Source organism: Mauremys reevesii, linkage group 4 (assembly GCF_016161935.1).
Source record: "Mauremys reevesii isolate NIE-2019 linkage group 4, ASM1616193v1, whole genome shotgun sequence".
Taxonomy (NCBI): domain Eukaryota; kingdom Metazoa; phylum Chordata; order Testudines; family Geoemydidae; genus Mauremys; species Mauremys reevesii.
Window position 1 is genome coordinate 90731733 of NC_052626.1, and position 27624 is coordinate 90759356.

At 37.7% G+C, this 27624-nt stretch overlaps 1 protein-coding gene and 1 non-coding gene across 6 annotated transcripts in view; one reads left to right on the forward strand and one right to left on the reverse strand.

The window, feature by feature from the left end:
* DCDC1 (doublecortin domain containing 1) overlaps positions 1-27624 on the reverse strand; it is a 452481-nt gene that overhangs the window by 50928 nt on the left and 373929 nt on the right. For all 5 annotated transcript variants that reach the window (XR_005597781.1, XM_039535836.1, XM_039535835.1 and 2 more), the window contains 6 exons: positions 23390-23500; positions 22141-22240; positions 20348-20483; positions 14441-14594; positions 7922-8125; positions 3528-3642 (listed from right to left, as the gene is read on the reverse strand). Coding sequence is in view for 4 of the 5 variants with exons in the window: in XM_039535836.1 (XP_039391770.1) it covers positions 3528-3642; positions 7922-8125; positions 14441-14594; positions 20348-20483; positions 22141-22240; positions 23390-23500 (820 nt within the window). In the remaining variant the exon portion in view is untranslated. The remainder of the gene's footprint in view (positions 1-3527; positions 3643-7921; positions 8126-14440; positions 14595-20347; positions 20484-22140; positions 22241-23389; positions 23501-27624) is intronic.
* LOC120405453 lies at positions 21495-21686 on the forward strand. The gene has a single exon (XR_005598571.1). It is a non-coding gene; the product is annotated as a U2 spliceosomal RNA (small nuclear RNA).

A 27624-nucleotide genomic window follows, 5' to 3' on the forward strand; every position in this document is an offset into this window, starting at 1 on the left:
TAAGAGAACAGAAGACAGGAAGGATGGATCAGTGGTTAGGGTGTTAGCCTAGGACTTAGGTGACTCGGTTTCTATTCCTTACTTCATAATGGACTTCCTATGTAACCTTGGGCAGGCCACAAAGGTTAAATTAATTAAATGGGAGTTAGGTGCCTAAATACTGTTGAGGAGCTAGGCTTCTGTATCTCAGTTTCATACCTATAAAATAGGGATAATAGCATTTCCTGACCACACCAGGGTTTTGCGAAGACAAATGCATTAAAGATTCTGAGGCACCCTGATGCTACAGTAATGGGAACCATATAAATTAGGTAGCTAATGTTGATTTCTGGAAATGAAGTTCTGGGAAACTCTCTGATGTACTGTTTCCTTTGGAGACACTCCTCAAATTAAAACAAACATTATATCTTAATTATTTACGACAAACTTATATGTGACTAAGGAGAGAAACAGAAAAAATGTCAACAAGCTAAGAAAGTTGAGGGAATAGAAAAAGTTCCAATTTACAGCTGGAATGAACTCAATGTGCATAGGAGACTCTGTTTTTTAATGTAACCATGCCTAAAATATTCCTTAGCTTGAGTCAAAGTTCATGTGTCTCCCTCCTCAAATGGTCAGAGCTTTCCAGAGGATCCTAGGTTTTGGGGTAATTCACAGGTGTATGCCAACAGTGGGGATCTCCGCTGACAATACTTAAAGGAAAAGGAAATATCCATTCATAGAATCAATGTATTTAATTTCTGTGGCTGTTCCCTATGTAATTATATATATAAGCCTGTGGAAATTTCCACTACATGCATCCGACGAAGTGGGTATTCACCCACGAAATCTCATGCTCCAATACGTTTGTTAGTCTATAAGGTGCCACAGAATTCTTTGCTGCTTTTACAGATCCAGACTAACACGGCTACCCCTCTGATACTATATATCACATGTCATTCATTACAGGCCTATTGCTATTTTTCAAAATATGTCACATTGATATTTTTTCCCAATCTTTTCAGTCAATGCCAGAATCCCAAGAGCATATTTGTATAGACAATATTTTATATTATAGTTGGTGTGACAGTTTCTGCTGGTCTAACAGGCATTCTTTAATACTATGCAGGTAAAGAAATTTAAGTACTTAGAATCACTTTTGGCATATAAAATTATTTAATTCATAAAATATATATATAAAACCCTCTGGGGAAAACAAGCCATTTCAACAACAACTTCGTCGTGCATGGCAGCTTGCTGCATGAAATATGAATGAGAAGCCATATGGAATTCAAGATTTTGAAAAACCCTCAGACTATTGTCTGGAGTTCTCAAAAACCACGAGTTCATGAATCTTTTTTCCTGTAATTTAAAACTCTTGGGGTCAATTCAGAGGGGAGCATAAGTAAGTGCTGAAAGAATCTAAACTGAAGTAGCTGGTATCGCCTTCAACATGTATGTTACAAGAAAACAAACTTCCTCTTGTCTCCCTTTGACCCACATTCACTTACCATATCACGTCTACAATTTGTCCAATGATTCTGAGTGTAAGTGAGGCTCAGCTAGTATAACTTACATATCAAGGAGCCAGAATAGAAGAGTTTACTGAAGCTAGCAGCTAACAGGAAGATGTAAGAAGATGCAAGTTAAAGCAGGCTACCCTCTATTTTACACCTTCTCATCCCTCCTTCTGGCAATTAGTGTGTAAGTTACAACAACAAAGTCCTTCACGCATCCTTACACAGGTGTAATAGATCTAAGAAAGTCTAACTCCATGTAAGGGAATCAAAGTGTCAGGAAGTTTAGCTTACACCACCTTACACTTCACTTCAGGGTTTGGCTAATTGCTTTGTAGTGATTTAATTTTTTAAAAACACAACTTCCTAGCATTTTTTTTGCCTGTGTATTAGTGATAATAAACTCTGAAAAACACAAGTGGCTGCCTGATACATGTCAATATCAATTCCATAATTATTTGTGTATCCCTTTCTCTGCTCCCTTTTTTTCCCCATCTCCCTCTACATTTGTTTTTCACTCATCCATCTCTGTTCCATTTTCAAACTATTGTTTCCTTGGAAATAGTCCTCTGAACACAGGATGACGGAGAGCATTCAAAATTAGGCAAAACAAGTTCAGCTATTCCCAATACAAAGACATTAAGGGTATCTATAAAAGATGTGGAATGATTAATAATGTCTCTGCTGAGCAAAAAGCTGAAAACAATGGCAAAATAAGTGAGTCTTCCCTTTTGATTTTAGAGAGTGCAAGAATGGCAGCATCCCTGAGAACAACTGGCATATGCAAAGAACTTAATTGAGCTGACTAGGGAAGGCCTCACCAGACTAAATTTAACATTTCTCACTTTTATTATATTGCATGAACTTTAAAATATCTGTCACAAACCAAGGCCTGATTCTGTAAACTGTAATGCATGTGACTAATCCCTTTGATGTATATTATTATGTGACAGGTTTCAGAGTAGCAGCCGTGTTAGTCTGTATCCGCAAAAAGAACAGGAGTACTTGTGGCACCTTAAAGACTAACAAATTTATTTTAGCATGAGCTTTCGTGAGCTACAGCTCACTTCTTCGGATGCATAGAATGGAACACACAGACAGGAGATATTTATACATACAGAGAACATGAAAAGGTGGAAGTATGCATAACAACAGGAAAAGTCTAATCAATTGAGATGATCAGACTTTTGATGATCTCAATTGATTAGACTTTTCCTGTTGTTATGCATACTTCCACCTTTTCATGTTCTCTGTATGTATAAATATCTCCTGTCTGTGTGTTCCATTCTATGCATCCGAAGAAGTGAGCTGTAGCTCACGAAAGCTCATGCTAAAATAAATTTGTTAGTCTTTAAGGTACCACAAGTACTCCCATTACTATGTGAGTAATTTCCACCAATGGGCCTTAACTGCTGCAAGAAATAAAAGATAAAGCTTTCATAAAAAGAGTGGAAGCACACACAAAATACTTGAAAAGCAAATTGGTTTCCAATAAAAACTAGTTTTGGGGAAAATCTACTGTACATATTCTATGAAACTGATTGTGCTACTAAATGTCAGCTTGTGATAGTTTTTATCCTATTGACTGATGTCATAAAGGCATTGACAGAGATAACGGCAATTCTTTGTATTCGGTATTAGAGAACAAAGCTGTAGCCCATATTTATCAGTTGCATTGAAGACTTAGTGAATGATTCTGTCACGCTGTTACTCACAATTCAACGCGCCGACTTTAAATGCTCCTTATTTTAAAACTAATACGCATACAACTTTACCTTGGCATTTCTGGACTCCAGAATGTAACTTTCATGTTGTTCTGATTGATAATTTATTGGATACAATTATTTTAAATCTTTGCAACAGCTGTAGCCCTTGGACTTCCTGTGTTATCTATAGTATACAAATCACTATTCAAAGAAAATATGATTCAAATCAATATCTGAATCGATATCTGAATACAACTGGACCCTGGGCCTACATCTAGATGTACAGCATGAAGTTTTGTCTCTTGTTTTAAATGCAATCTCTTACCTGCAGAACAACAGCGCATCCTTTCATGTCCAGTGCACATTTTGAATATCTAGGCTGTGTGCTGGGCATTGACACTGCTAGCACTAGATTTGGATCACTCATCAAATGAAATGTCCTAAGAACAGAAAAATGACAGTGACACTATAATGTAAAAATGCAAATATTTTTATAGATACCTAAATTCATTAGGCTTTCTCCTAAACTACTCTTACAGCTAGAGAACATGAGTGATGCCACAGTAATGCACACTTTATGAAGAAGTCTTGACAGAAGGATTATTAGCACATACCAAAATGCTGACATAGCCCTTGGTGGGTTTGGTTCACAAGGTTCTAGTTCATTTTGATTTTCAGATTTACCCCAAACCCTAAATTCAAAGCACAGAGTGAGTAAACCAATTACAAACTTGGTGAGTTTCTCTCTTTCTTCACAAATGCTCTGGCACTATCCCTTGCCTGACAGAACACTCTCTTCCTTTCTCCAACAGAATCTGCCTCAATCCTGCATTTTCAGAGAACCGCCCTTTCCTCCTCTCGCTCTCAAAAAAAGGCTTCAGGACCAAAGACAGGAAGATATGTGCATGCACCTCTCCACCTTCCCTGATTACACGATAACTAGAGACACTTCTCCTTTGACCTGGTGACATGTCAATGGCATTTTACTCCCATTCTGACATCTTCAGTGGGCTCCCAGCTGTTCTCTACCCTCTCCTGAATGCTTAGGGGTTTCTCTGCTAGCATGCAGTTCAGTCTGGGATAATTTCTCATGCACAGACTGAAATAGAGCCAACAAAGTACAGTAGCATCAACTGAACTAGGATTAAATGCTGTTCTCCACATTAACATGAGTAAAGCTTATCTAACACAAACAAGTTCTTATAGTCTTAACTTTACATCCAGCTAATAGTACATAAATCACTGCCTACTCCAAGACACATGAGAAAGCTCTGTATTCTTAATAGCATTCAGAGTCCTGCATTGCTATGTGAAGGGCAACTCTCCAGCCATACCCAATACCCCTTCCTAAAAAAACAAACCAGAACCTCCATGTGCAATGCTGCTAGCCCCTCAGATGCAAGATGAGCATGTCAGGCTGGCCACCCATCTGCTATGGATATATAGGGGAAGAAGCTTGCCTTGCTAAAACCACAGAGACTCCAAATGGGACAGCAGGACAACTACCTGGCTCCTGGAGTTTTGGGGGTGCCTCCAAAGACAGGAGAAAGCGAGGTGAAAAGGAGATAAAAGAGCACTGGTTCTACTAGGAAGACACTGAAAAGTAAAGAGGGGGAGTCTGGTCCTGTTGGTGGGAGAGTGATAATGTGGGACCAGAAGCTTTCTCTGTGTTTATACCAAAATAGGCATTCAGGCCAATTTCCCTTCACGTTAGGATTTGATGCAAAACGGTTGCAAAAGCTGAGATATAATAGATTTTTGGGGATATCCACTAACCCTTTTAATACACAGACAAAATAGAAGGATTTTAAAGAACATAAGAATGGCCATACTGGGTCAGACCAAAGTTCCATCCAGCCCAGTATCCTGTCTGCCAAGAGTGGCCAATGCCAGGTGCTTCAGAGGGAGTGAATTTAATAGGTAATGATCAAGTGATCTCTCTCCTGCCATCCATCCCCACCCTCTGACAAACAGAGGCTAGGGATACCATTCCTTACCCATCCTGGCTAATAGCCATTAATGGACTTAACCTCCATGAATTTATCTAGTTCTCTTTTAAACCCTGTTATAGTCTTAGCCTTCACAACCTCCTCAGGCAAGGAGTTCCACAGGTTGACTGTGCACTGTGTGAAGAACTTCCTTTTATTTGTTTTAAATCTGCTGCCTCTTAATTTCATTTGGTGGCCCCTAGTTTTTATATTATGGGAACAAGTAAATAACTTTTCCTTATTCACTTTCTCCACACCACTCATGATTTTATATACCTCTATCATATTCCCCCTTAGTCTCCTCTTTTCCAAGCTGAAAAGTCCTAGCCTCTTTAATCTCTCCTCATATGGGACCCATTCCAAACCCCTAATCATTTTAGTTGCCCTTCTCTGAACCTTTTCTAATGCCAGTATATCTTTTTTGAGATGAGGAGACCACATCTGTATGCAGTATTCAAGATGTGGGCGAACCATGGTTTTATACAAGGGGCATAAGATATTCTCTGTCTTATTCTCTGTCCCTTTTTAAATGATTTCTACATCCTGTTTGCTTTTTTGACTGCCGCTGCACACTGTGTGGACATCTTCAGAGAACTATCCATGATGACTCCAAGATCTCTCTCCTGATTAGTTGCAGCTAAATTAGCCCCCATCAGATTGTATGTATAGTTGGGGTTATTTTTTCCAATGTGTATTATTTTACATTTATCCACATTAAATTTAGTTGCCATTTTGTTGCCCAATCACTTAGTTTTGTGAGAACTTTTTGAAGTTCTTCACAGTCTGCTTTGGTCTTAACTATCTTGAGCAGTTTAGTATCATCCGCAAACTTTGCCACCTCACTGTTTACCCCTTTCCCCATGTCATTTATGAATAAGTTGAATAGGATTGGTCCTAGGACTGACCCTGGGGAACACAACTAGTTACCCCTCTCCATTCTGAACATTTACCATTTATTCCTTCCCTTTGTTCCCTGTCTTTTAACCAGTCTATGAAAGGATCTTCCCTCTTATCCCATGAAAACTTAATTTACGTAAGAGCCTTTGGTGAGGGACCTTGTCAAAGGCTTTCTGGAAATCTAAGTATACTATGTCCACATGTTTGTTGACCACTTCAAAGAACTGTAATACATTAGTAAGACACGATTTCCCAGTACAGAAACCATGTTGACTTTTGCCCAACAATTTATGTTCTTCTGTATGTCTGACAATTTTATTCTTTACTATTGTTTCAACTAATTTGCCCGGTATTAACATTAGACTTACCGGTCTGTAATTGCCGGGATCAATTCTAGAGCCCGTTTTAAATATTGGCATTACATTAGCTATCTTCCAGTCATTAGGTACAGAAGCTGATTTAAAGGACGGGTTACAAACCATACTTAATAGTTCCGCAATTTCACATTTGAGTTCTTTCAGAACTCTTGGGTGAATGCGATCTGGTCCCGGTGACTTTCTACTATTAAGTTTATCAATTAATTCCAAAACCTCCTCTAATGACACTTCAATCTGTGACAATTCCTCAGAATTGTCACCTACAAAAGCTCAGGTCTGGGAATCTCCCTAACATCCTCAGCTGTGAAGACTGAAGCAAAGAATTCATTTAGTTTCTCCACAATGATTTTATCATCTTTAAGTGCTCCTTTTTTATCTCGATTATCCAGGGGCCCCATTGGTTGTTTAGCAGGCTTCCTGCTTCTGATGTACTTAAAAAACATTTTGTTATTACCTTTTGAGTTTTTGGCTAGCTGTTCTTCAAACTCCCTTTTGGCTTTTCTTATTAAATTTTTACACTTAATTTGGCAGTGTGTATGCTCCTTTCTATTTGCTTCACTAGGATAAGAAGACAATTCTGTGTTCTTGGGATCCAAGCATAATCTGTTGTACTGTATGCTTTGTCCAATATGGAGCCTTGAATTAGGAGATTAAAAGGGGACGGAGTAGATGAAGATAGACACTTTTCTCTCTATTCAATCACTGTTTTTATTTTATACTGCTGGTGATTGAACTGTGCGGTTTTTCTCTCTTCATGAGCCCACGATTTGTTTAATGTATCTTCATCATTCTGCTGCAGTGAATTTCACTTCTCAGGGGAAAGAAGTGAAGAAGGAAAGATGAGTAGTGTACTGTATAGCAGTGTATAAAGCTAGTGGCACTTTAAGCATGCTCAGTATGTCATTGCATTAAAAGGCAAATGACATATGCATGCTGAAGTTTTCCTTTTCTGTTTTTGAAGGACATAGTGCTTCTGGATTCCTCAAACCAGCACTGGTCTGGAGCTCTAGTAGCAGTGCAATACATTGCCTCCTAGAATCCATATTTTAATCCTTTTGATTTAGGCTGAGTGGATTGTGGGGAAGAGAGCACTTCACACTGCTGTCTCCCCTGTGGTTGAGTTAAGGAGCCCTCATGGGGGTGGTGAGGGTTTCCCTTGATTGGAGGGATTGTTGCTTTGAAATAAGTCTTTTAAATCTATCTATCTTCAGCTTGTTATACTAGAGATTCATTTATGAGATTCTTTGCTTTAACTTAATGGTTAGTAAGACAAGAAAATGATCAAAGAAGAACTATTGAAACCCTATTAAAAATCCTAAACCTAATTCTTTCCCACCCAATACACTAAAAATAACTTCAATAACTAGATAATAGTCCACAGAATTGTGTTTTAATGTATGATACAGAAAGCTTCCCTTTATAACATTTAGTCTCATATAGCAGCGAACATGCTTAACCTGTCATGATCTCTCCATCTCCAGCGCTGATTGGTATCATCAGGTTTCTTTTCCACCAAAACAACTTCAGTCCCAGCACGCAGATTAGCATCCTGTATCCCCAAAACAAGCCCTGGGAATGCACAGTTTATAATCTGTTTGTCTCTAAACTCAAACTGCTGATGGTGAGCCTTCTGCAATTCTGCATTCAGCTTTGGTTGAGGTCTGAATAAACAAAATTGTATTTAGGGTTAGAAAAATGCCCTGTTAACTAACATCAGTTACACACAACACTTATGACAAGTAGATTTTGCAGAATCTTTGTTAACTTGTCTGACTGTGTTCTTAACTATAAAACAAATGACCAGGAGTACATCAAGGGACTGGGTACGTGAGGGCAGGGAGACGAACAGAGAGGATGGACAGAGAAAAAAGGAGAATGAGAGGGCTAACATAGGGAAAGCTATTTCCAAGACAAAGGTGAAAAGCATACTGGCACTCATTGCCAGTTCTACTAGACTACAGTTCTACTATTCTGGCTTTCTGAAAAAGCACAAAGAGGCAAACATCACCTTAATTTGGTTGTGTTTGTCTCTATCTGCTTCTGTAAAAACTAGAACAAATGTGCTATGGGCAATAAGGACTAATTTGAATGTAGTCCAGCATGCCTCTACATCCTTGACTTTTAAATAGTCATTCTAGTAAATCTAGTTACATGCAGGTAACATGCAGATAAATAGCACACAATTCTGAACTTCACGGAAATAAATGAATACATCCTCAAGTTATGGGGGCAACAAATTCCAGAACAGTAGTGCTCGAGTGAGCCCAAGTGAATGATATCACTCAATCTCAGTGTATTTTTCTGAATGACATTTTGACTGCTTTTCATTTTAATGTAATTTAGGGATTTCCTTTCCTACCCATATTTTCAAATTCTTCTCTTTTCCCTTTCTGTTATCTACCCACTGTCCATATTCCATACTCCTGCCTCTCTCCTTACACTTTTTTCTTCTTATTTCTTGTCCATGGTGTGCTACCTCTCCTTTGGCTGGGAGATACTTCCAAGTGGCTGTTAAATGCCCTGAATATCAAAGGCCTGACTTTTAAAACCCTGTCATGTACCTGCAATTTGATGTGGCATATAACTTTGGGCACAATTCACTGGGGAAACAAATAAAAACATATAGACTGCACTTGTCAACTAGGGACCTGATATAATGCCCACTGAAGTCAATGTAAAGACTCACAATTACACCAATGGACATTGGATGAGACCCTCTGTGTCTACATATCTTCATTTGTGTCCCCAAATAGCTATTCACAAAACTAAAAGAAGACCAGGTTGAGGCACCTTTAAAAATTAGGTGGAAAGGATTATTTTTTCAGTTAATGTCACAGGAAATTAGATATTAATGGGAGATTTGGATCTAACTGCTTATATATAATTCTAAAAGTTTCTTCATAAAGGACTAAATTATCTTGCAGTGGTAAAGTCTTATTACTATTAAAAGGAGTTCTTCCTGAGTAAGGAAATCGAGATATGGATGAATAAATTCAATCACGCAGAGCATGGCTTGGGGTGTGGTGTGTGTTCTTTTTTTTTTTTTCAGTATTTTGTTTTTGTCCAATGTAATTGTTATATTGTAAAAGTATAATTATTTCTGACCTGTACTTGTGATTCTCTGAAATAATTCATTTTTTCTTTATCCTTTTTCCTTCGAAAACAAAATCATCATCATCATCAAAAAAAAAACTCCTTCCTGCCTATTTGGATTTCATATTATTCATATTTAATTTGTTTTTTTTTTTTTTTTGAATTTACTGAAAATGGGAATTTTGAAAACTAACAGAGATTGGAGTTTTGCATTAAAAAACAAGGGGTTTCTCTTTAAAAACATTACTTCATTTTGAGGAGATACTTTACAGGGTAACTAGAAGTAAAACAATCAGATCTTGCACTCTTGCATCAATGAGAGTTTTTTTCTAAGTAAAAATTGAAGGATTTGGACCATAATTTGTATAATAAGGTCCATAGTTATGGAAAATCTATTATAAACATACAGGGTGAAATCCTAGATCCCCTGAATCTAGGTAAAACTTCCATTGACTTCCCTAGATTGTACCTAGGGACTTTCCATAAAGTAACGAAGATTTTTGTTTTCATCATATAAGAAATTTCTTAATCACACAGAGCATTATGTGTATCACTGACACTAAAATGAACAGAAAGTCATGCTTTTGTATAGACTTCTATGAACTTCTCCTAGACCAGGGGTAGGCAACCTATGGCACGCGTGCCGAAGGCACCACATGAGCTGATTTTCAGCTGCACTCACACTGCCTGGGTCCTGGCCACCAGTTTGGGGGTTGGGGGGGGGCTCTGCATTTTAATTTAGTTTTAAATGAAGCTTCTTAAACATTTTAAAAACCTTATTTACTTTACATACAACTATAGTTTAGTTATATATTATAGACTTATAGAAAGACACCTCCTAAAAACGTTAAAATGTATGATTGGCACTCAAAACCTTAAATTAGAGTGAATAAATGAAGACTCGGCACAGCACTTCTGAAAGGTTGCTGACCCCTGTCCTAGACTGATGGACTACTCCAGCCCCCGCTGAAGTTAAGAGAAAGAATCCAATTGACTTCACTGAGAGCTGGCTCAGGTTCTAGCAGAGTGGCCCCTTCAGGTATTCTTTCACATTTACTTTGAGCAGTGTTGTTTCACAAATTGTACAACACTGACTATTATCCTATGAGACAGCAATACTTGCCAGTATCTGATTTATAATTTTCTATTATATACATTTATAATTGATTCTTTGCTGACATGTAGCATTTGAAGCCTCCTCGCCAACCTTTAATAAAACAGTGCCATCTATCGCCATAATTAGTAAATGCAACCTCTTTCTAGAGTGTCACTTTTAACTGAATACACTTCAAGCTTTTCACATACCTCATTTCTTACACTGTCTGAAAAAGAAACAGTTTTTCTGTTTTTCTCTAATGTAACTACATTAATTTCAGTGGAATTTCACCAGTTTAAACTGGAATACTGGAATGTTGAATCAGGCCCGATGTTTTTACTTTGAAATAATTTTGTTAAGGATCTAGTGGGATTATGCATCAGAATAAGAGTTTTTTTTTAATTTGTTACAGAGATTAAGATGGATTCTGTGTCTACTTGAGCACTGGGTAAAGTAAATACAGACAATACAATGAAGCAGAAAGTGCCTAATAGAACAGTAAATTAACTTCCTTAAAATTCACAAATTTGGAGAAATTTTGGAGAGATGTGAGCTTGCTGTATTACTGGGAGGTTGTTTTTTACCTGCATTTCTACAACTCAGCACGCTGTTAGAGTTTTATCTTACACCTTTACATAACACTATTTTACTGTCCTTTTTCCGTTACTCAACATTCATTGTGAGATCTTATTTATGATAGTTGTGGACAGGGTTTTTGACGCCCCAAGCGGCGGGGAAAAAAAAAAGCCTCGATTATGATCGGCGGCAGCTTCACTGCGCCACTTTCTTCTTCCGCTGCAATTTGGCAGCTGGTCCTTCCCTCCGAGAAGGACCAAGGGACCCACAGCCGAATTGCCGCCGAAGAGCCCGACGTGCCGCCCCTTCCCCTGGGCTGCCCCAAGCACCTGCTTGCTGAGCTGGTGCCTGGAGCCGGCCCTGGTTGTGGAAGAACCCAAGATTCTATTTCTTAATTAATAATATTTCATATTAATTTGGATACTTTGAATTACCCAGGCTAAGCTCACTTGACCTCCCTCCTTCTTCAAATAAACTGCACAAAGTATTAGAGGTTTAATGTGTGGACTTTCTTAAATGATATAAATATCAATAATATTAAAATCAAAATTGCTGTGGAAATCATTTTGTTTTAGTCTAACATTAGCTCTCCCAGCTTCCTCTTCTCTTACTATAGCTAACCTAACCAGTTTTATGAGCCACAGACCTCAGAGACTGATCCAGTGATTATTAAAGTCAATAGAAAGGCTCCCATTGACTTCAGTGAATGTGGGATCCAGCCAAAAGGCTTGATCTTGCAAGGTGCTGACTGCCCTTGTATACTGAAGGTTTATTTTTGCCAATTAAAATTATTCCTGTTTTTATTAAATTTTTATACTTAAAAATTGATTATTTTTAATTTTGACTGAAAATATGTAACATTTCAAATCTTCACAGCCACACTATTGGATCTGCAAAATGTCATGAAAACAAGAAGTTTGGGCAAAAAGAATTTGTGAACGCGACAAAAAGTCTTCAGTTTCACAATCCCCTAATTATTGATACTGTAAATACCTTTGATTCTTACACGGTAAATGGATTAGACAAAATAGATGTAATGAAGTGCAGATTTTGCAAAATCTTTGTACAGTAGGCAGTGACGCTTATCTCAAATGGAGTAACATTAATTATGCTGGGAAAGGTACACATTACAAAGATTTGAGTGAACTGCAGAATGAGAGCATGTTATTTTTTAAAATGCACTTTAAATGGATATCTGAATTATAGGCAATCTTTGCACTACTGTATGCTTTACTTTCTTGTAATTCTATGTAGAAATCAGATTAAGAAAATCTCTAAACTGGCTTGTACAAACCCAATTTTTAAAGGCTATGGAGTATAACAGTTTTACTACTAAAATACAATGCATGAAAATCTACTCTTTTTATCTTAAGGAACAACCAAAAGGACCATACCCTTCTCTCCCATCTATATTCTGCCGTGAGTATTAAAATACATCTACAAATCCAACTTGTGTTACCTTTTAATAATCCCGTAATAATAATAAACCATGCTTTCTGAAATTATGAACTACATAATTTTTAGTTTTGCAATATCAGATGTATATCTGAGTTGAAACCCAGATATATAATTCAAATTTGTAAAGTTAATAGGTTATAGGTGGAATGTTTTCACTTAAATCTCTTTAATATATTGAAATAAAGATCATCATAGCTTTTTACTTATATCCATCAAATAAGCATTACATTATAAACACTCATCAGTAAACTCATTCCCTCTCTAACAACTAATCCAATAAATTAATTCTTATTTCTTACTAGGCTTTGCCAAATAAGTTTGAAAAAACCCAAACTGTTTGGAAACTCAACCCAAACCCAACCTAATCTTTTTGAAGGTTCAGAAAACTGTGCCAACATTTTTCAATGTTCATGTTTGTTTGTGCACTTCTGCATTGCTTGATTTTGGCCAAAACAGGAAACAAGAACAGCAAAAGAGCATGGAAAAGGACATCCTAGTAGTATTATGCCCATCAACAGCTAAGAAATCCTTTAAAATCTTGCAAGAACTTGATCTGATGAGACTTTAAAACTGAATTCCAGACCAAAATGGTTTAGATATATTCTATCAACTATGCAAACAACTAAGACCTTACATTTTTTTTATGTTCATACATCATACAATGTGTTCTTTAAACCGGGGGGGAACAATTTTTCAAACTTGTGTGCCAAAAGTTAGGTATCTAAATCAATATTTAGGTACCCAAACAACTGGTCTGCTATTCAAAGTGCTCATGCACTTAATTCCCATTAAAGTCAATATTCAACACCTCTGAAAATTAGGTCACTTATCTGAGCACCTAAACATGGATTTTAGGGCCCAGCTTTCAGCTCAGATGAGGTGCAACACAAAGAGGATGTAATGCTGCCCTGAAGGGACAGTTTGGGGTGGTTCTTCTATCAGAGAAATTCCCAGTGGTGCGAAACCAGGCCTTAGGATGCCCAAACTTGTACTAGGAGCTGGTTGGACCAGATACACCTTTGCCTTACTCCACTCAGCTGCCCCAAGTGTGAGCTCAGTGCAGTTGAGGATGGAGTCCCTAGAACATGAACTCAGGCACCCATGTTTGAAATACTGCCTTTGAATCCATACATATGGACACCTCTCTGGACAGTATATTGTCCAAATAAAATAGATTTCAGCATTTCTGAAGCTAAAATCTGGGCTATATTGCAAGTTTTCTTCCACCCTCTCACCAGCACTGTTCAGTGTATTTATCCTTCATGTTCCTGTTATTTACCTTCCATTGCACATCTTAGCATAAATAGTTACCACCACATTCTTTTGTTCTTTATCTTGCTCTCCTGCTGTCCTCCCCACTCCTGGCATCAACTCATAGCTTATTTAATTCTTCCCAATTTCTGTCCGTAGCTTCTAGCTGATCTGTCTAACAAAGGCACTAGCAATTTCACATGCCGAGAAGGCACACAACCGATACAAACAATGCCAATAATGCTGCCAGTTTGCACTTGTTCAGTATTTATTTATTTTTTATCAGCAAGTAATTTGAAAATATGTAAACAGCTACAACCTGGATGTTCAACTAAAGTCCTTTCTTCTAGTATGCCTATCACTTACAAATATGAATAACACACATTCATTACAATGGTAGTGATTTTATAAGCACTTGCAATGGTATATTTTATGTATCTATTTCTGCTTATACCTACATTTATGTAATACAGCTGTTATGAAGATATTTTGGATTACTTACAGATCTGAATCATCTTTTATATTCAGAAACATTTCTTCTGTTTGATTTTCCTGCAGCTCCTCAGTTAGTTTTTCTTCTTCAAAAGCCACAAGACATCTATCCACAAAAAGTTTGGCTCCAGCAGCAATATTGCTCCTTACTCCTAAAACTAGAACTAAATGCAAGTTTACATAATATTTGCTGCTAAATATTGTATATTTACACCATTATAATCAGCAGTGCAAGTAGGGCGGTCCGGTCCAGTATGCTGTACCAGCAAGATATTTATAGCTGCTACGGCGTACCGGAAAGACACAGGAGGAGCAGAACGTGCCGGGAGCTTCTCTGGCACAGCTGTACTGCCCCCAGCCCTGTCCTCTAGTGGTGCTGCTGTACAGACAGAGGAGACTCTGCGTGGAAGGGTGGGGGTGGCAGAGCTGCACAGGGGGAGCTGCGGGCATGGGACTGCCTGGTGGTCCCATGTTCTGCTCCTTTCACCGCTGCAATTCCAAAGTCTCTGGCGCAGCGGGAGGAGGACAGAGCCCCCCCCCATCCCAAATAAGGGGGGGGTGAATCATGGGGAGGGAACAGGGAGAGTGTGGGGGCCCCAGGCTGGGGGTAGGGCAGGGAGGATTCACATGGAGGGTCAAGTGAGAAGGTCATGTGCCCTCTGTTAGCTGCTGCCCCCGCCCCCCCATGTACTAGTAAGAAATGGATTCCACTTGCGTCATTGATTATAATATAAGTCTAATCACAAAAAGTAGCCAGCATGTTAGCATAACTTAAAGGAATGGAGATTATATTGTGTAGGGTTTTTTGTTTTGCTTGTATTAACACTTCAGGAAAAATACTTAAATGCTCATGAAATTCAACCATGGTTTAAGAATGCTGATCACCAGTTTGACATACATTTCCAGACAGCTCTCTAACATTTTCTTTTTCATATCTTTCCTCTTTTGGCCAAATTCTGAAACCCAGATTCTGATCCTACACTAGCATCAATCACTGATAATGCAATACTCCCAATTTACACCAGTGTAACTGAATCCTGAATCTGGCTGTGAACGGTGATGGGCACCACCTTGTGCAAAGTCCCAGTTTGAGTAGCCTAGGTCTGTCATGGGCCCAAGCAGCAGTGGGTTAAATCAAATCAACAAAAAAAGGCAAAAGAACATAAACATAAAATAAATGAGTTAAAAAAAACCTTAGTTCTCAGGGATTTCACCTCCACCTATTCTCCTGGTGTCTCCAAGGATTTACAGTAACTCCTCACTTAAAGTTGTCCCAGTTAATGTTGTTTCGTTGTTACGTTGCTGATCAATTAGGGAACATGCTCGTTTAAAGTTGTGCAATGCTCCCTTCTAACGTCGTTTGGCAGCCGCCTGCTTTGTCCACCGCTTGCAGGAAGAGCAGCCTGTTGCAGCTAGCTGGTGGGGGCTTGGAACCAGGGAGGACCGGCAGCCCCCTACCAGCTCCCCTAAGTTCCCTGTGCAGCAGCTGCCTGCAGTTCAGCTGTCCCTACCCCCACTGCCATGTGCTGCTCCTGCCCTCTGCTTTGGAGCTGCTCTCCGAGATTCCTGCTTGCTGTACAGGGGGGCAGGGAAGGAAGAGGGGGGCTAATGTCAGGGTGTCCCCCTGCTCCTTCACTGTGCTTACCCCATCTTCCATAGAGCAGGGAGTACACACCAGGGCTCAGGACAGAGGGAGCTTGCAGTAGCTGCAGTCTCAACAAGCTGATCTAATTAACAAGGCAGTGTACTTACAGGGGAAATGCGCCTCTCTCTCTCTCACACACATACCATGTGTGTCTCTGTCTGCAATGTCTCCTCTCCCTCCATTCCTGCTGCCTTGTAGAGTGAGAGAGTTAACCCTTGAGGGCTCAGCCAATTGCTAGTTCATCATTTTGCAGTAAGGGAAATATCCCACCCTCTGACTCCTCCACTTCAACCAAGCTTCACAATCATCATCACTGTGTACCAGTATTAAATTGTTTGTTTAAAACTTATACAAACAATGTGTGTGTGTGTTTATATATATATATATAGTCTTTTGTCTGGTGAAAAAAAATTCCCTGGAACCTAACCCCCTCATTTACATTAATTCTTATGGGGAAATTGGATTCGCTTAACATCATTTTGCTTAAAGTCGCATTTTTCAGGAACATAACTACAACGTTAAGTGAGGAGTTACTATATAAGTCTCACAGAAGCAGCCTGATGTGAGCTCCTCTGGCAGATTTTTATTGCTCCCTTAAACCTCTTCTACCCCTTGCTTCTGCTTCTTCCCTTTTTATACTTGGACTTGCCCTGATTAGCTACAGCAGCTGGGGGTGTCTCCTTCCACAACTGAGATTTCTCACAGTTGAGCCAGAGTGTGGCTAGTTTTGGTGTGAGCAGACTGGAAGGATTCTTAACCCCTTCCTGCCTGTATTTTGTGTGCAGGTTTGTAGACCCCATCCCACTGTTTTTTAATTTGTCTCTCTCCGCTATATTTTTTCATTATAACTTTGTAACTGTATCCTTAACTCTGTAAAGCATTGTCTATCTATTGGTTTCTTTACTGATAATGAAGGCCTAGCTCTTCTTGTAGCACCTTCCACCCAAGGATCTCAAATAATTTAGAAACATTAATCAGTTAAGTCTCACACTATACCTGCGAGGGAAATAAGTATTTATTTCACAGATAGGGAACATCAGATTAAGTGATTTGTCCAAATTCACACTGCAAGACAGTGGCACATCTGAGAGTAGAATTCTGATCTTTTAGCTTTCGGTTCTTTTGCTTTAAGCACTCAATACACCACTCTGTTTACTACTTCAATGGTTCATAGGTATTAAGATTACTTTTTAGTAACTATTTCTCCTCTATATTGTAAAACAGAAACTTACCCTCATTCATACAGTGAAACATTTTTTCCCCCAGATGAGAGTTATTTTTATATAAGGAAAAAAGCCATATTCATTATGGCAGAGTACAAGGATCCTCATTTTTCTGCAGTCCCATGGTAGCAATATAACTATGCCACATAGAACATCTACACATCATACATATTGCATGAGTTATTAGTTCCCCTTTCAGCCTAACAACTTATTTTTATCAATATTTAAAAATAAATAAAGATTTGGAACATACTATGTATTTACTTAATGTCTAAACATTTTTGGCTCTGAAATGTTAGCATCCTGACTTGGGCAGCTGGGACTGGGTCAGAGGAGGATCAAACCTGAGGCTAACAGTAGAAGAGGAATCTGTAGTCAGGGGTATATACCAAGGCTCAGAGTCCAAGTCACATTTCAGGGTCTGGTTAGGAGGCAAGGTCAAAGCCAAGAAATACACACTGTTGCTTGGACACTGCCTGAAATGCCCCTTAGGTTTATATAGGGCAGGGAATCTACCAGGAGCCATGAGGCTGCTGCCTGTTTGACCCCTTGAGGTGGGACTTCCCATGGTCTTTGTCCTCAGATGGTCATAAGTAGTGGAGCACAAACTACTTACAGTTGCTGCTGGGTGGTAGTATGGTGTGGTCTGCTGCCTACCAGCTCTGCAGGTTTGAGACCCAGTTGGCCTTATGTAAACACAATAGCAACCTACTAATGTGGATATTGCTCTTTATTTAACAAAGGACTCTGTGTTTCAGAGCTGATGCAGGGGTTGATCCTGAGAAGTGGGTAATACTTTTATCTGAAAAAATGAACTAAATCCTTAAAGGTCAGAACTTTGGGCTGGTTTATGAATTAGCACAGAAGGATCGGTCACCTCTTCAGTATAGTGAATCTATGTTTGGGGAAGAGGTTGGTCAGAGTCAGGGGGACATGCATCAGTTCCACACCACCCTGAAAGTGAATACTTGAGAAAGTTAATACACCCAGAAGGCTTAACTTATAGACTGGTGTTTTAGATATATGTTAAAATTACTTTTTTCAAAGACATGTTATTTGCTAATAACTTCTGTACACTTTTTGCTAAGATGTTATTACACTGTATGTAAAGTATGCTTAGCTTTCTGTTTAATAAGGTATGACAATTCTTGATTATTAATTAGATACCAGTTGGTTACTGAATTATAGTTATTAACTATAAGTATAGTTATTGTTTAGATAGAACCTATTCCTGCAAACTCTTAGTCACGTGAGACATCATTGGTACTGCTCATACTGTTTGCATGGGTAAGGCTTTGGAGAATATGCACTATGCACTATGTAGTACATATATTTCTATTACGTGATGTTAATCCTATATGGATGTCTTATAATAAAGTAATAATAATAATAATAATAATAATAATAATAAATAATTAATTCATATTTGGCTTTCTTTACATTAATATTAAATATTTATTGCCAAGAGCAGACACCAATGAAGATGGTTTTCCTTTAGTGTTTAAAGTGGCCGAGGATGCTGTAGTTTTATCATTGAACATAAAGAAGATACAGTGAAACCCCGCTATAACGCGATAATTGGGGTCCAAAAAATTCAATCATGATAAATGCAGGGTCACTGTTTCTGTAGCATCCCTCCCAGCTGTCAGCCTGCTCCAGCAGCGGGGGCTCTCAGCCATGCAGCAAAAGAGGGAAACACTTGGGGAGAGCAGGGGAGATGTGCAAGGGGCAGAGGAAGAGCGAGGAGCAGCTGGGGAGGAGAACGGCTCTTCTCGCCAAAAGGGGAAGCGGGGGCAGTGGGGAAGGCACATTTCTTTTTTTTTTTTTTTTGCTTCGGCAGTGCTCCGGACGCTTTTTTTTTTTTTTTTGCGCTTGGGGCGGCTGGAGCCACCTTATGATCGCGTTATATCCGAATTTGCATTATGGCGGGGTGCATTATAGCGGGGTTTCACTGTAGTTCTAAAGACCCTGTCACAACAGGGCAGCCAGTCCTGGTCTGAACATGCCTGTAATCCTATGTATGGTACTCCATGGGATACCTCCAAATTTTGTACAGATATTGGATTTCCTTTGGATCCAACCCCTAGTGGCATGGTATGGTGAGTATATTGTCTAAACTCCCCAAATCCCTCCTATAATTTAACCCCACCAATGCTGATCTAATTCCTGCAGCAATACACAACTTCCAAAGCTTTGCTAGTATCCAAATTCGGAAACAAGTACACATTTCAGACAATCACAACTATGCAAGCAGATGATGCCTACAGGGGAAGTTAATATCCACACAAACTGGATATCCTACATAAACACTGGCAATCAAATGAGACGGAAAGTACAAATACATGTGCCACGTATGGAGACTACTGCAGAAAACACTGGTTTACATGACTAGATACTTAGAAAAGAAAGATTAAACCACTGATGGACAAGAGGGTGGGAGAACCTCAATATTTTCAAGTGGAGTGGGAGAAAGGCTACTTCTGTTGGTAGTGATCTGATCAATAGTTCCAGTATTGGAGAGGGCAGAAAGGATTAGCCAATATGCAAAATTGGAGGGGGGTCTCTCTTACACTAATTTTAGATGGGCATGTGAATTACTTTGATTTTTCTTTCATGATGGACTTTATTGTCCATAAATTCCTGTGAATAAAAGTAAAATTATATGTGTCTTTCTCTATAGATGGTTATTCTGAGAGTATACTTCAGTATATAGAATTGAGGACTGGGAATACAGGACTACTGGGTTCTAATCTAGGCTGTGCCACTGACTTGCTGTGTGTGACCTTACACAAACCATATAACCTCATTCTACCTCAATTTAGCCATTTCTAAAATGGGCATAATACTACTCTTATTTAATGTTTATTGGTTGCTGTGAGATCCTTATATATACAAGTCCAAGTTATTTCTCTCATCTACACCTGCAATACTGATTTTAACACTCAGACATTTTTACACAAAAGCAGCTATTTCCCCAAAAATATGATGAGGACACATTGAGACAATAATTCCCAAGTGCAGTAATGAACTAAAATAACTAAATGCTTACTTTCAGGGTTACGCATGATACAGTAGGCATGAATTGCAGATATATCTGACGCTAGATTATTGAGTAGGAGACGTTTTTTGTGCTGAGCCACAGTCAAGTGTGGATCAATCCACGGTTCTCCACATGACACATACACCTGTAACAAAGACAACTTATTTATTAGCTTCACATTCACATGAGGAGATATCAAATACTATGTTCAATACATAATATAATTATGACTGTGAAAACATACTAATAATAGCTCACTTATCACCTGGTTCCCATAGTAAAAATGAAATAAAATTAATAATACAGATATTTTAAAAATATCAGTGAAATCTAACAATCAAGGTAATTGAAAAGTATTATTTTGCATTAAACGTTGAATTAAAAAGGAGAGGACAATTTGTCTTAAAAACAAGATGTCAAAATTATGCTTTCAAGTTTAAAAGACATTTTAAGATTGTCAGTACAGCTGAATTTATAGAGTATATTCAAGTCAAGGCATATGGCACTGTGGACATACAAGAAACCACTAGTGCTTAATTATTCTACCTTAGACACCTAATTCTCTCTCTCTCTCTCTCTCTCTCTCTCTCTCCCCCACCCAAGAAAACACAATTTCAAAGCAGTTTTCAGAAATCCCTGGCACTATTTCAGAATCTCCATTCATTGTTTAGGCCTGTTAAGTGTTTTAAAGGAAACTGCCCTTTTCATGGTACTTCACTGACTGCATTTTATTAAGCAAACTAAGGTCCCAATTTTTCATCAGGATCTGTTAATATTGACCTTGCAGCTACAGGAGTCTGCACAGGTGCAGGGGTTCAGATCCCCTTGCAGGTTTAACACCTACGATGAAATTCTGGCCCTATTGAAGTCAAAGGGAGTTATACCTAGGATTTCCCTAGTCTAGAAATACTCTAAAATATAGAGAAGATTCTGATAATTACATCCAATGAAGTTATCCGAATTATATAATGAAAAATCAGTAACATTATTTTAAACATAATTTAAAAAAAACATGAATTCAATAGGAAGCCAGCATCAAATAGTCAAATAGGGTAGAAAGCTACCATCTTGACAACGTAATGATGTATCTAAAGATGCCATCCTACAAGGTGCTGTTCTACTTTGGTTTTCCCATTAGAAAGTGCTTTGACAATGGAAACACTCCAAGGTAAAAGCCAGGTATCAAAGTGTAGTGTCTGTTCTTATCAGTTTAATATCTGATAGGTCCTTTATTTGAGGACTGTATGTCAAATTGATTTTTGAAACAAGGAGATGGAATAGGAGCTTGCTCTGTCCACCCCATGCATTGACCTGGTATTGCAGTGTCTCCAGGACCAGTGTCAAAAAAAAAACACCAAATCCCACAGTCCTCAGGTAAAAGCCAGGTAACACTCTTAAGTAAAAGCCAGTTCTTTTGGCTTGCAGGTCCAGAGACAATATGAACAGACATTGGTCATAACAGCAATTATCTCATACTGTATGAGATAAAGGTATGTTTTTGGGAAATGGGGTTGTAGTTTCTGTATTTTTGACTGCATGGATTACTTTAAATTGTTTAGAAACTGAGATTGTTGTTTAATTGTTGTTTATTAATCCACAAGTGGTGATGATGCCTTAATGAGTGGGGAAGGAGAGAAAGAAGTGAGTAGAGTGAGTACAGTCAGTCACTGAATCAAATGCTGCTACACTGGACCCACTGTATGCCATAGCACACACAAACAAAGAGTTAATATAAGATAGTGTCCCCAGCATTCTGAATTAATATTATTACTTGAGTTGCCATCTTATAAAATCTTTCTTACCAGCTGATCTCTCTCAAGGCCTTTCAAAAGAAAGAGTTCCACGCCTTTTTCAGTGAACAATCTTCGAGCAGCAGCAGGTAAATTCAACATTGCAGTACATCTTTAATAATGGAAAACAGACATACCTTCTAAATATGCTGGATATGGGGACATTATAGTACAGATACTGTAATCATTCAAGTTCTGTATATATCCTTTTAAAATTTTTCAAGTACAAACAATATTTACAAATGTAAAAACATGTTATTAAGCATATTGTTAAACACTGACAATAAACTTAGCACTTTTAGAACTTAGGTACTTTTAGCTGACTTAGCCACAGGATAATGAGGGAAGTACTCAACCTGATGACACTAGCTAATTTTAATAGGTGTATCATATTAAAGCATTGAACTATGAGATAAGAATATACTCCAATGAGTCCTGCTTTAATTTTTCCCATTAAAATGGCAACATAAAATGTATTTTCTATGTTTTCAACTAATATCTCTCCTTTATACTACTATGATTCAAAATCCATTCAAGTCAATGGGAATACTACTGTTGTCTTGAATGGCCTTTGGATCTTGTCCTCTGGCCCTGATTTAGGACAGCACTTAAGCACATACTGAAATGCAGTCCTGAACAGGGATGGACTTAAGCACTTTCCTAAACCGGGGCTTATGTGCTTACTACTACTGTTTTTTAAAATTACATGTTGTCACCTTCAATGAAAACCACTGTATCCATTACCTTTTATAGGGTTATTTAGAAATAAAAGTATATGAATGAAAACACATAAAGCAATTGTATTAGATGATTTTAAAGTGAACTACAATAGTGACACTACTCTTTTCCTGAGTAGGTTGTGGGACATAAACTATAGATATAAACAATGAGGTTTGGGACATGTGGGTTGTGAGTTCAATCCTTGAGAGGGCCATTTAGGGAACTGGCATACAAATCTGCCTGGGGATTGTTCCTGCTTTGAGCAGAGGGTCCCTTCCAATCCTAATATTCTATGATTCAGTCTTCTGAGTAGAAATGGATATCACACTCAAAAATGTCTACATATAAAAATGCATTTACAAGTTTTAAATACAGATAACAAAGAGTTATTGTGCCCCAGGTGATAGATTTCATAAAAAACTATCTGGCTTTCATTTAATTTATAAAATCTATTTCTAGTATAACTTCTCTAAAGACAATTCCAGTATGACAGGGATATCAATATATTAATGTAAAAGAATATATGCATTTGAATATTTACTTGTCCAAAAAGTGCTGAAATTCTATCTTGTATATTTCCATTCCACGGTCTTCATCAGGATGCATTTTCTGGTTCTCCTTTGTTTTCTGTTTCTTTTCAGGATGAATATTTCTAAAGCAAATTAATACACTTTTAATTGGCAGTGTGCAAACTCTCAGTTATGCGAGTGCAGTCTGGTCAAGAGACTCACTTGTGCGTTTTTCAGGGTCAGGAGCACTCTTTACGTGGAAAAACAAAACATCCCTATGTATCTAATTTGGCAAGTTTTACAATGAACTTAGTCACACATTTGTGAAAACTGGATTTTTATACATGGTTGCCAATCAGATGCAAAGCTTTATTGCATATTAGAATCTGAGAGCATTTGAATTTGTCAGAGTACAATATCAGTGGTTTATAAGCAAAGGTTAACTTTAGGATCCAGAATCCAGTCTCTATTACAACAATGTAAATCTAAACATTAGCAGAGTTACTACAAATTAACACTGGTGTATCTGAGATCAAAATCTACCCTGAACTGAATTGCTAATTTAGTATTTTCTTGTGTGAAATCCCAATATGTCTAATATTGATCTGTTCTCATTTCATGGGGATTTATGCCCTAAATCTTATAAGTGGAGATGACAACAAACCCCAAAAGACTTAGACAGCATTTTAATGTGAGAAAATTTGTAAATCATTAACTAGATTTAGCCCAATATAAATAGGCACAACTTAATTGACTTCAATGGAGTCATGCTTACTTGCTTGCACCTGAACTTAAATTGGTCCCAACACATTTGAATTTAACATCCATTTTTGCCAATAAAAGACAGCGACTGCAGGAAGAATATCTGTGAGCATTTCTGCTAGCTCATGCAGCATGTGTTAGGTAAAATTGTCACCATGAAAATATCAACATTTACCAAATTACCATAATGCCATACACTACCTTATTATTTCCTATTGTAATCATAGGGAATTACTGCAGTATCTCAGACACTCTAGTGTGGTAACTATCAGTAAATGATGAGGTCTATTATGCAGGATATGCTTTTTATTTTGCTATCAATCAAAATAGTAAAATAAATAATGGAGTCCACTGTATAGGGGTGTGTGCATGAATACTATAAGCTTATCCATATCACATAAAGAATCAGCCAATCAATAAAAGTAATTTGGGTCATTTTATAACAAATGGAGGCTCCTCAGCAGGAGGGCAACTCATATTACAGATCACTCTTAAAATAGTTAGATTTAGATTTATTCAACCACAGAATCCATGGTTAGCTAACAGTCTGTTTGATTCAGAATACATGCACACAAACAGTGAAATTCAGTTGAGGCAGAAATACAGCACAATATTATTATTTATACATTGCCATAGTGGTACAGTGGCTTTGCCAAAATATAAGAAGGCAGGTTCCTGCTCTGAAAGATTCATTCTTTGCTTCCATCCATTGTTTACACACAGTATTTATAACATTTATATATGTCAGATCACCTAACAGTCTGAAATACCCTGAGTTATCTACTGATGTGAGCATAAGTTAATGAACCTAGTGGCAAACCTTGAGGACACTAATTAATTTCTAGATGTTTAGATTTCCAGTTTCCTAATGTAGTTTATGGATTGACTAGGAAGCACTAGGCTGAGGAGAGAAGTTTCTGGCTGCTGATAGGCAGGACAAGTCAGGAAACTTAGGAAGAGCTCATTTTGATCTGTTTCCCTTGCTGGAAAGTACCTCCTTCCCCTCTCAAGGTGGAGGTCAGGGTGGGGGGTGGCAGGTGGGCCATCATGAGGACAGGCCTGAAGTGGAGAAGAAGCCAGTAAAGTGAGATGACAGATGGAAATGGGTGGGAAGCATGAAGCTCCCTGCCTATTTGGGGAAAGTAAGGTCTTGTGGTGCTTGTCATAGAGCTAATAAAGGGTGATGAGGCAAAGACTGGAGCCTGTCTTCTCAGTTCCATTCCCTTACTGTAGAACTCTGAGGATACATAATTTTTTCTCAGCATTCTACAAGTTAAGTTCTAATACTTTACACTGGGCAAAATGTTGCCATAATTTCAAAACACATTAAACGTTAGTATTTGGCAAAGCATCTAGTTCAAAATCAGAATGACACATTATCTAGTATCATTGCCTTGTGAAGGAAGGATTACATAGGACATTAGCATAAAATGACAACAATATATTGTGTGGAGACCAGGGCCCTGACCATGCAAATGTTTTTGCACATACTTAATCCTAAATATGTGAGTAGTCCCATTCACTTCAGTGGTTGTGATGATCAGTCTTTCTATTTCAAATGACCTTATTCAACAATTTCATAAAAAGTAAGCACTTTGGTAGAGCTTCAGAGATGATTTCAGAAAGGGTAAAAAATAAAAAAATCAGAAATTTAGGATTATTCATTAACTTTCTATGTAAAAAAGATCTGAACTATTTTAAGAGCACTGCACTCACATTTTAGATATAGTAGAATGAACTAATTATGAAATGTATGCCTCAAAGATTTCAATTTCAGGCTTGACTTTACTTTGAAAATTAATTTTTTACTTTATCATTTTGCAGGCAACTCAGTGGACAGTCTATCTGAATATTACTCATTGTTCAGTGATGTATGAACTATATTTAATCAATGTGAAGAAAATAATATTAAACTATTATCAGAATCATCAAATGTTCTAAAAACCTCAAAAAGAAAGGTCAAAAGGTAACATCTTTGCTAACAATATGAGAAACAATGTATTTAACTTATTCTTTATATCAAAGCTTTTAAATGAGTTATGAATTACTAACCTTTTGTCATACAAAAAGAAAATAAAAAATATGTTTTTTACCAAATATAATTGGTATTGTTTCAAGACAATTTATTCATATACATATTAGAAAGCAAAGATATTTTTTCAGTATTTTCCTAAAAAGCATTTTTAAATAACTATTTCAGCACTAAACAATCATTTGAATAGCTGACTGAAGATTTTCACGACACGAGACTTATACAACTACATCCAACAAAGATGTGGTCATCATGAAATCACTTGCTATGTCAGAGAATTAATTGTTTCATGACAAAGTAAATGTCAACAAAGGTAACTATCTCATGATAAATACCGGTAACTCTTTCCTCCCCCCAGACATTTTTATCAATACTCCCCCGTGCTTTCAAATTTCCTCTGCCATTCTGGGTTCATCTCAAATGATGATTCAGAGAAAACTTCTATTCATTCATTCTCCACTTTTCTCACTACTACTTGGATAGAATCATTATCATGTAGTCTTGGTCTTAACTTTGATCAAGATGGCAAGACAAAGGTAGTTTGTCCGTTTTTCCAGAAGATAGGAAAAGGCAAACACAGCCTTTCATTTCTAGATCACTGCTTCAAATCTAGTTGTTCAAGACCCTATTCTACATGAAATGCATTGAAGGTTTCAGTTAATTTCCAAGCTAATTGATGTCAACATACTAAAAAATACTTTCACAATGTGTGTCCTCGTAGCTGTTGAGGTGAAGAGGTCAAAGATTTCATAGGTTACATGCCAGAGCTAGCCTCTACAATTCCTAGAGCTGGTTTTACTGGGTCAGGGTAGAAACACATGAGCCAGATTTTCAGCTGATTTCACTCAGTGTAACTCTTCTGACATCAATGAACCTATGCCAATTGACAGAAGCAGAGGCTCTCATCTATTAGTGTGAGGTGGAGAATCTTGCTGTGTCGCTTTCCATAACCTATCCATTTCCAGGCCAAATAGAGGATTCTGATCTCCATGATTTTAAACAGTGCTACCTAGTCAGTCATAAAGCAGGAAGTTCTAAAACACCAGTGTGGCTTGCATCTTCCCAGATAACGAATGCATGAGCTCAGTCTTGCATTCTGGCTTCAACTAAAAGAAGCTGCTAATAAACTTGGGTCTCCCTGCACAGCTGCATAATGTACTGTCAGCAACAGACTTTGAGCAAGCAGGCCTTTGACAATTTAAGGTCACACATCATAGATTAATGACCAAAGAAGAATTCTCAGCATAAATTAGTCTGAATTAATTAATAAATAGTGTGTGATTTTTCTCTTTACTATTTCAAAGTAAGAAAAGTAGTTGTTTTGGGAGACTGTACTGTAACTTTTGTATAAATTCTTGGTTAAATTATTAGTAACACATTGTAAAGTTATTCTAATTGGAGATATACGCAAGTTAAAGTGAACCATATGTCTTAAGAAATTATTTAGTTTATGACATTATTAAAATAAATTGC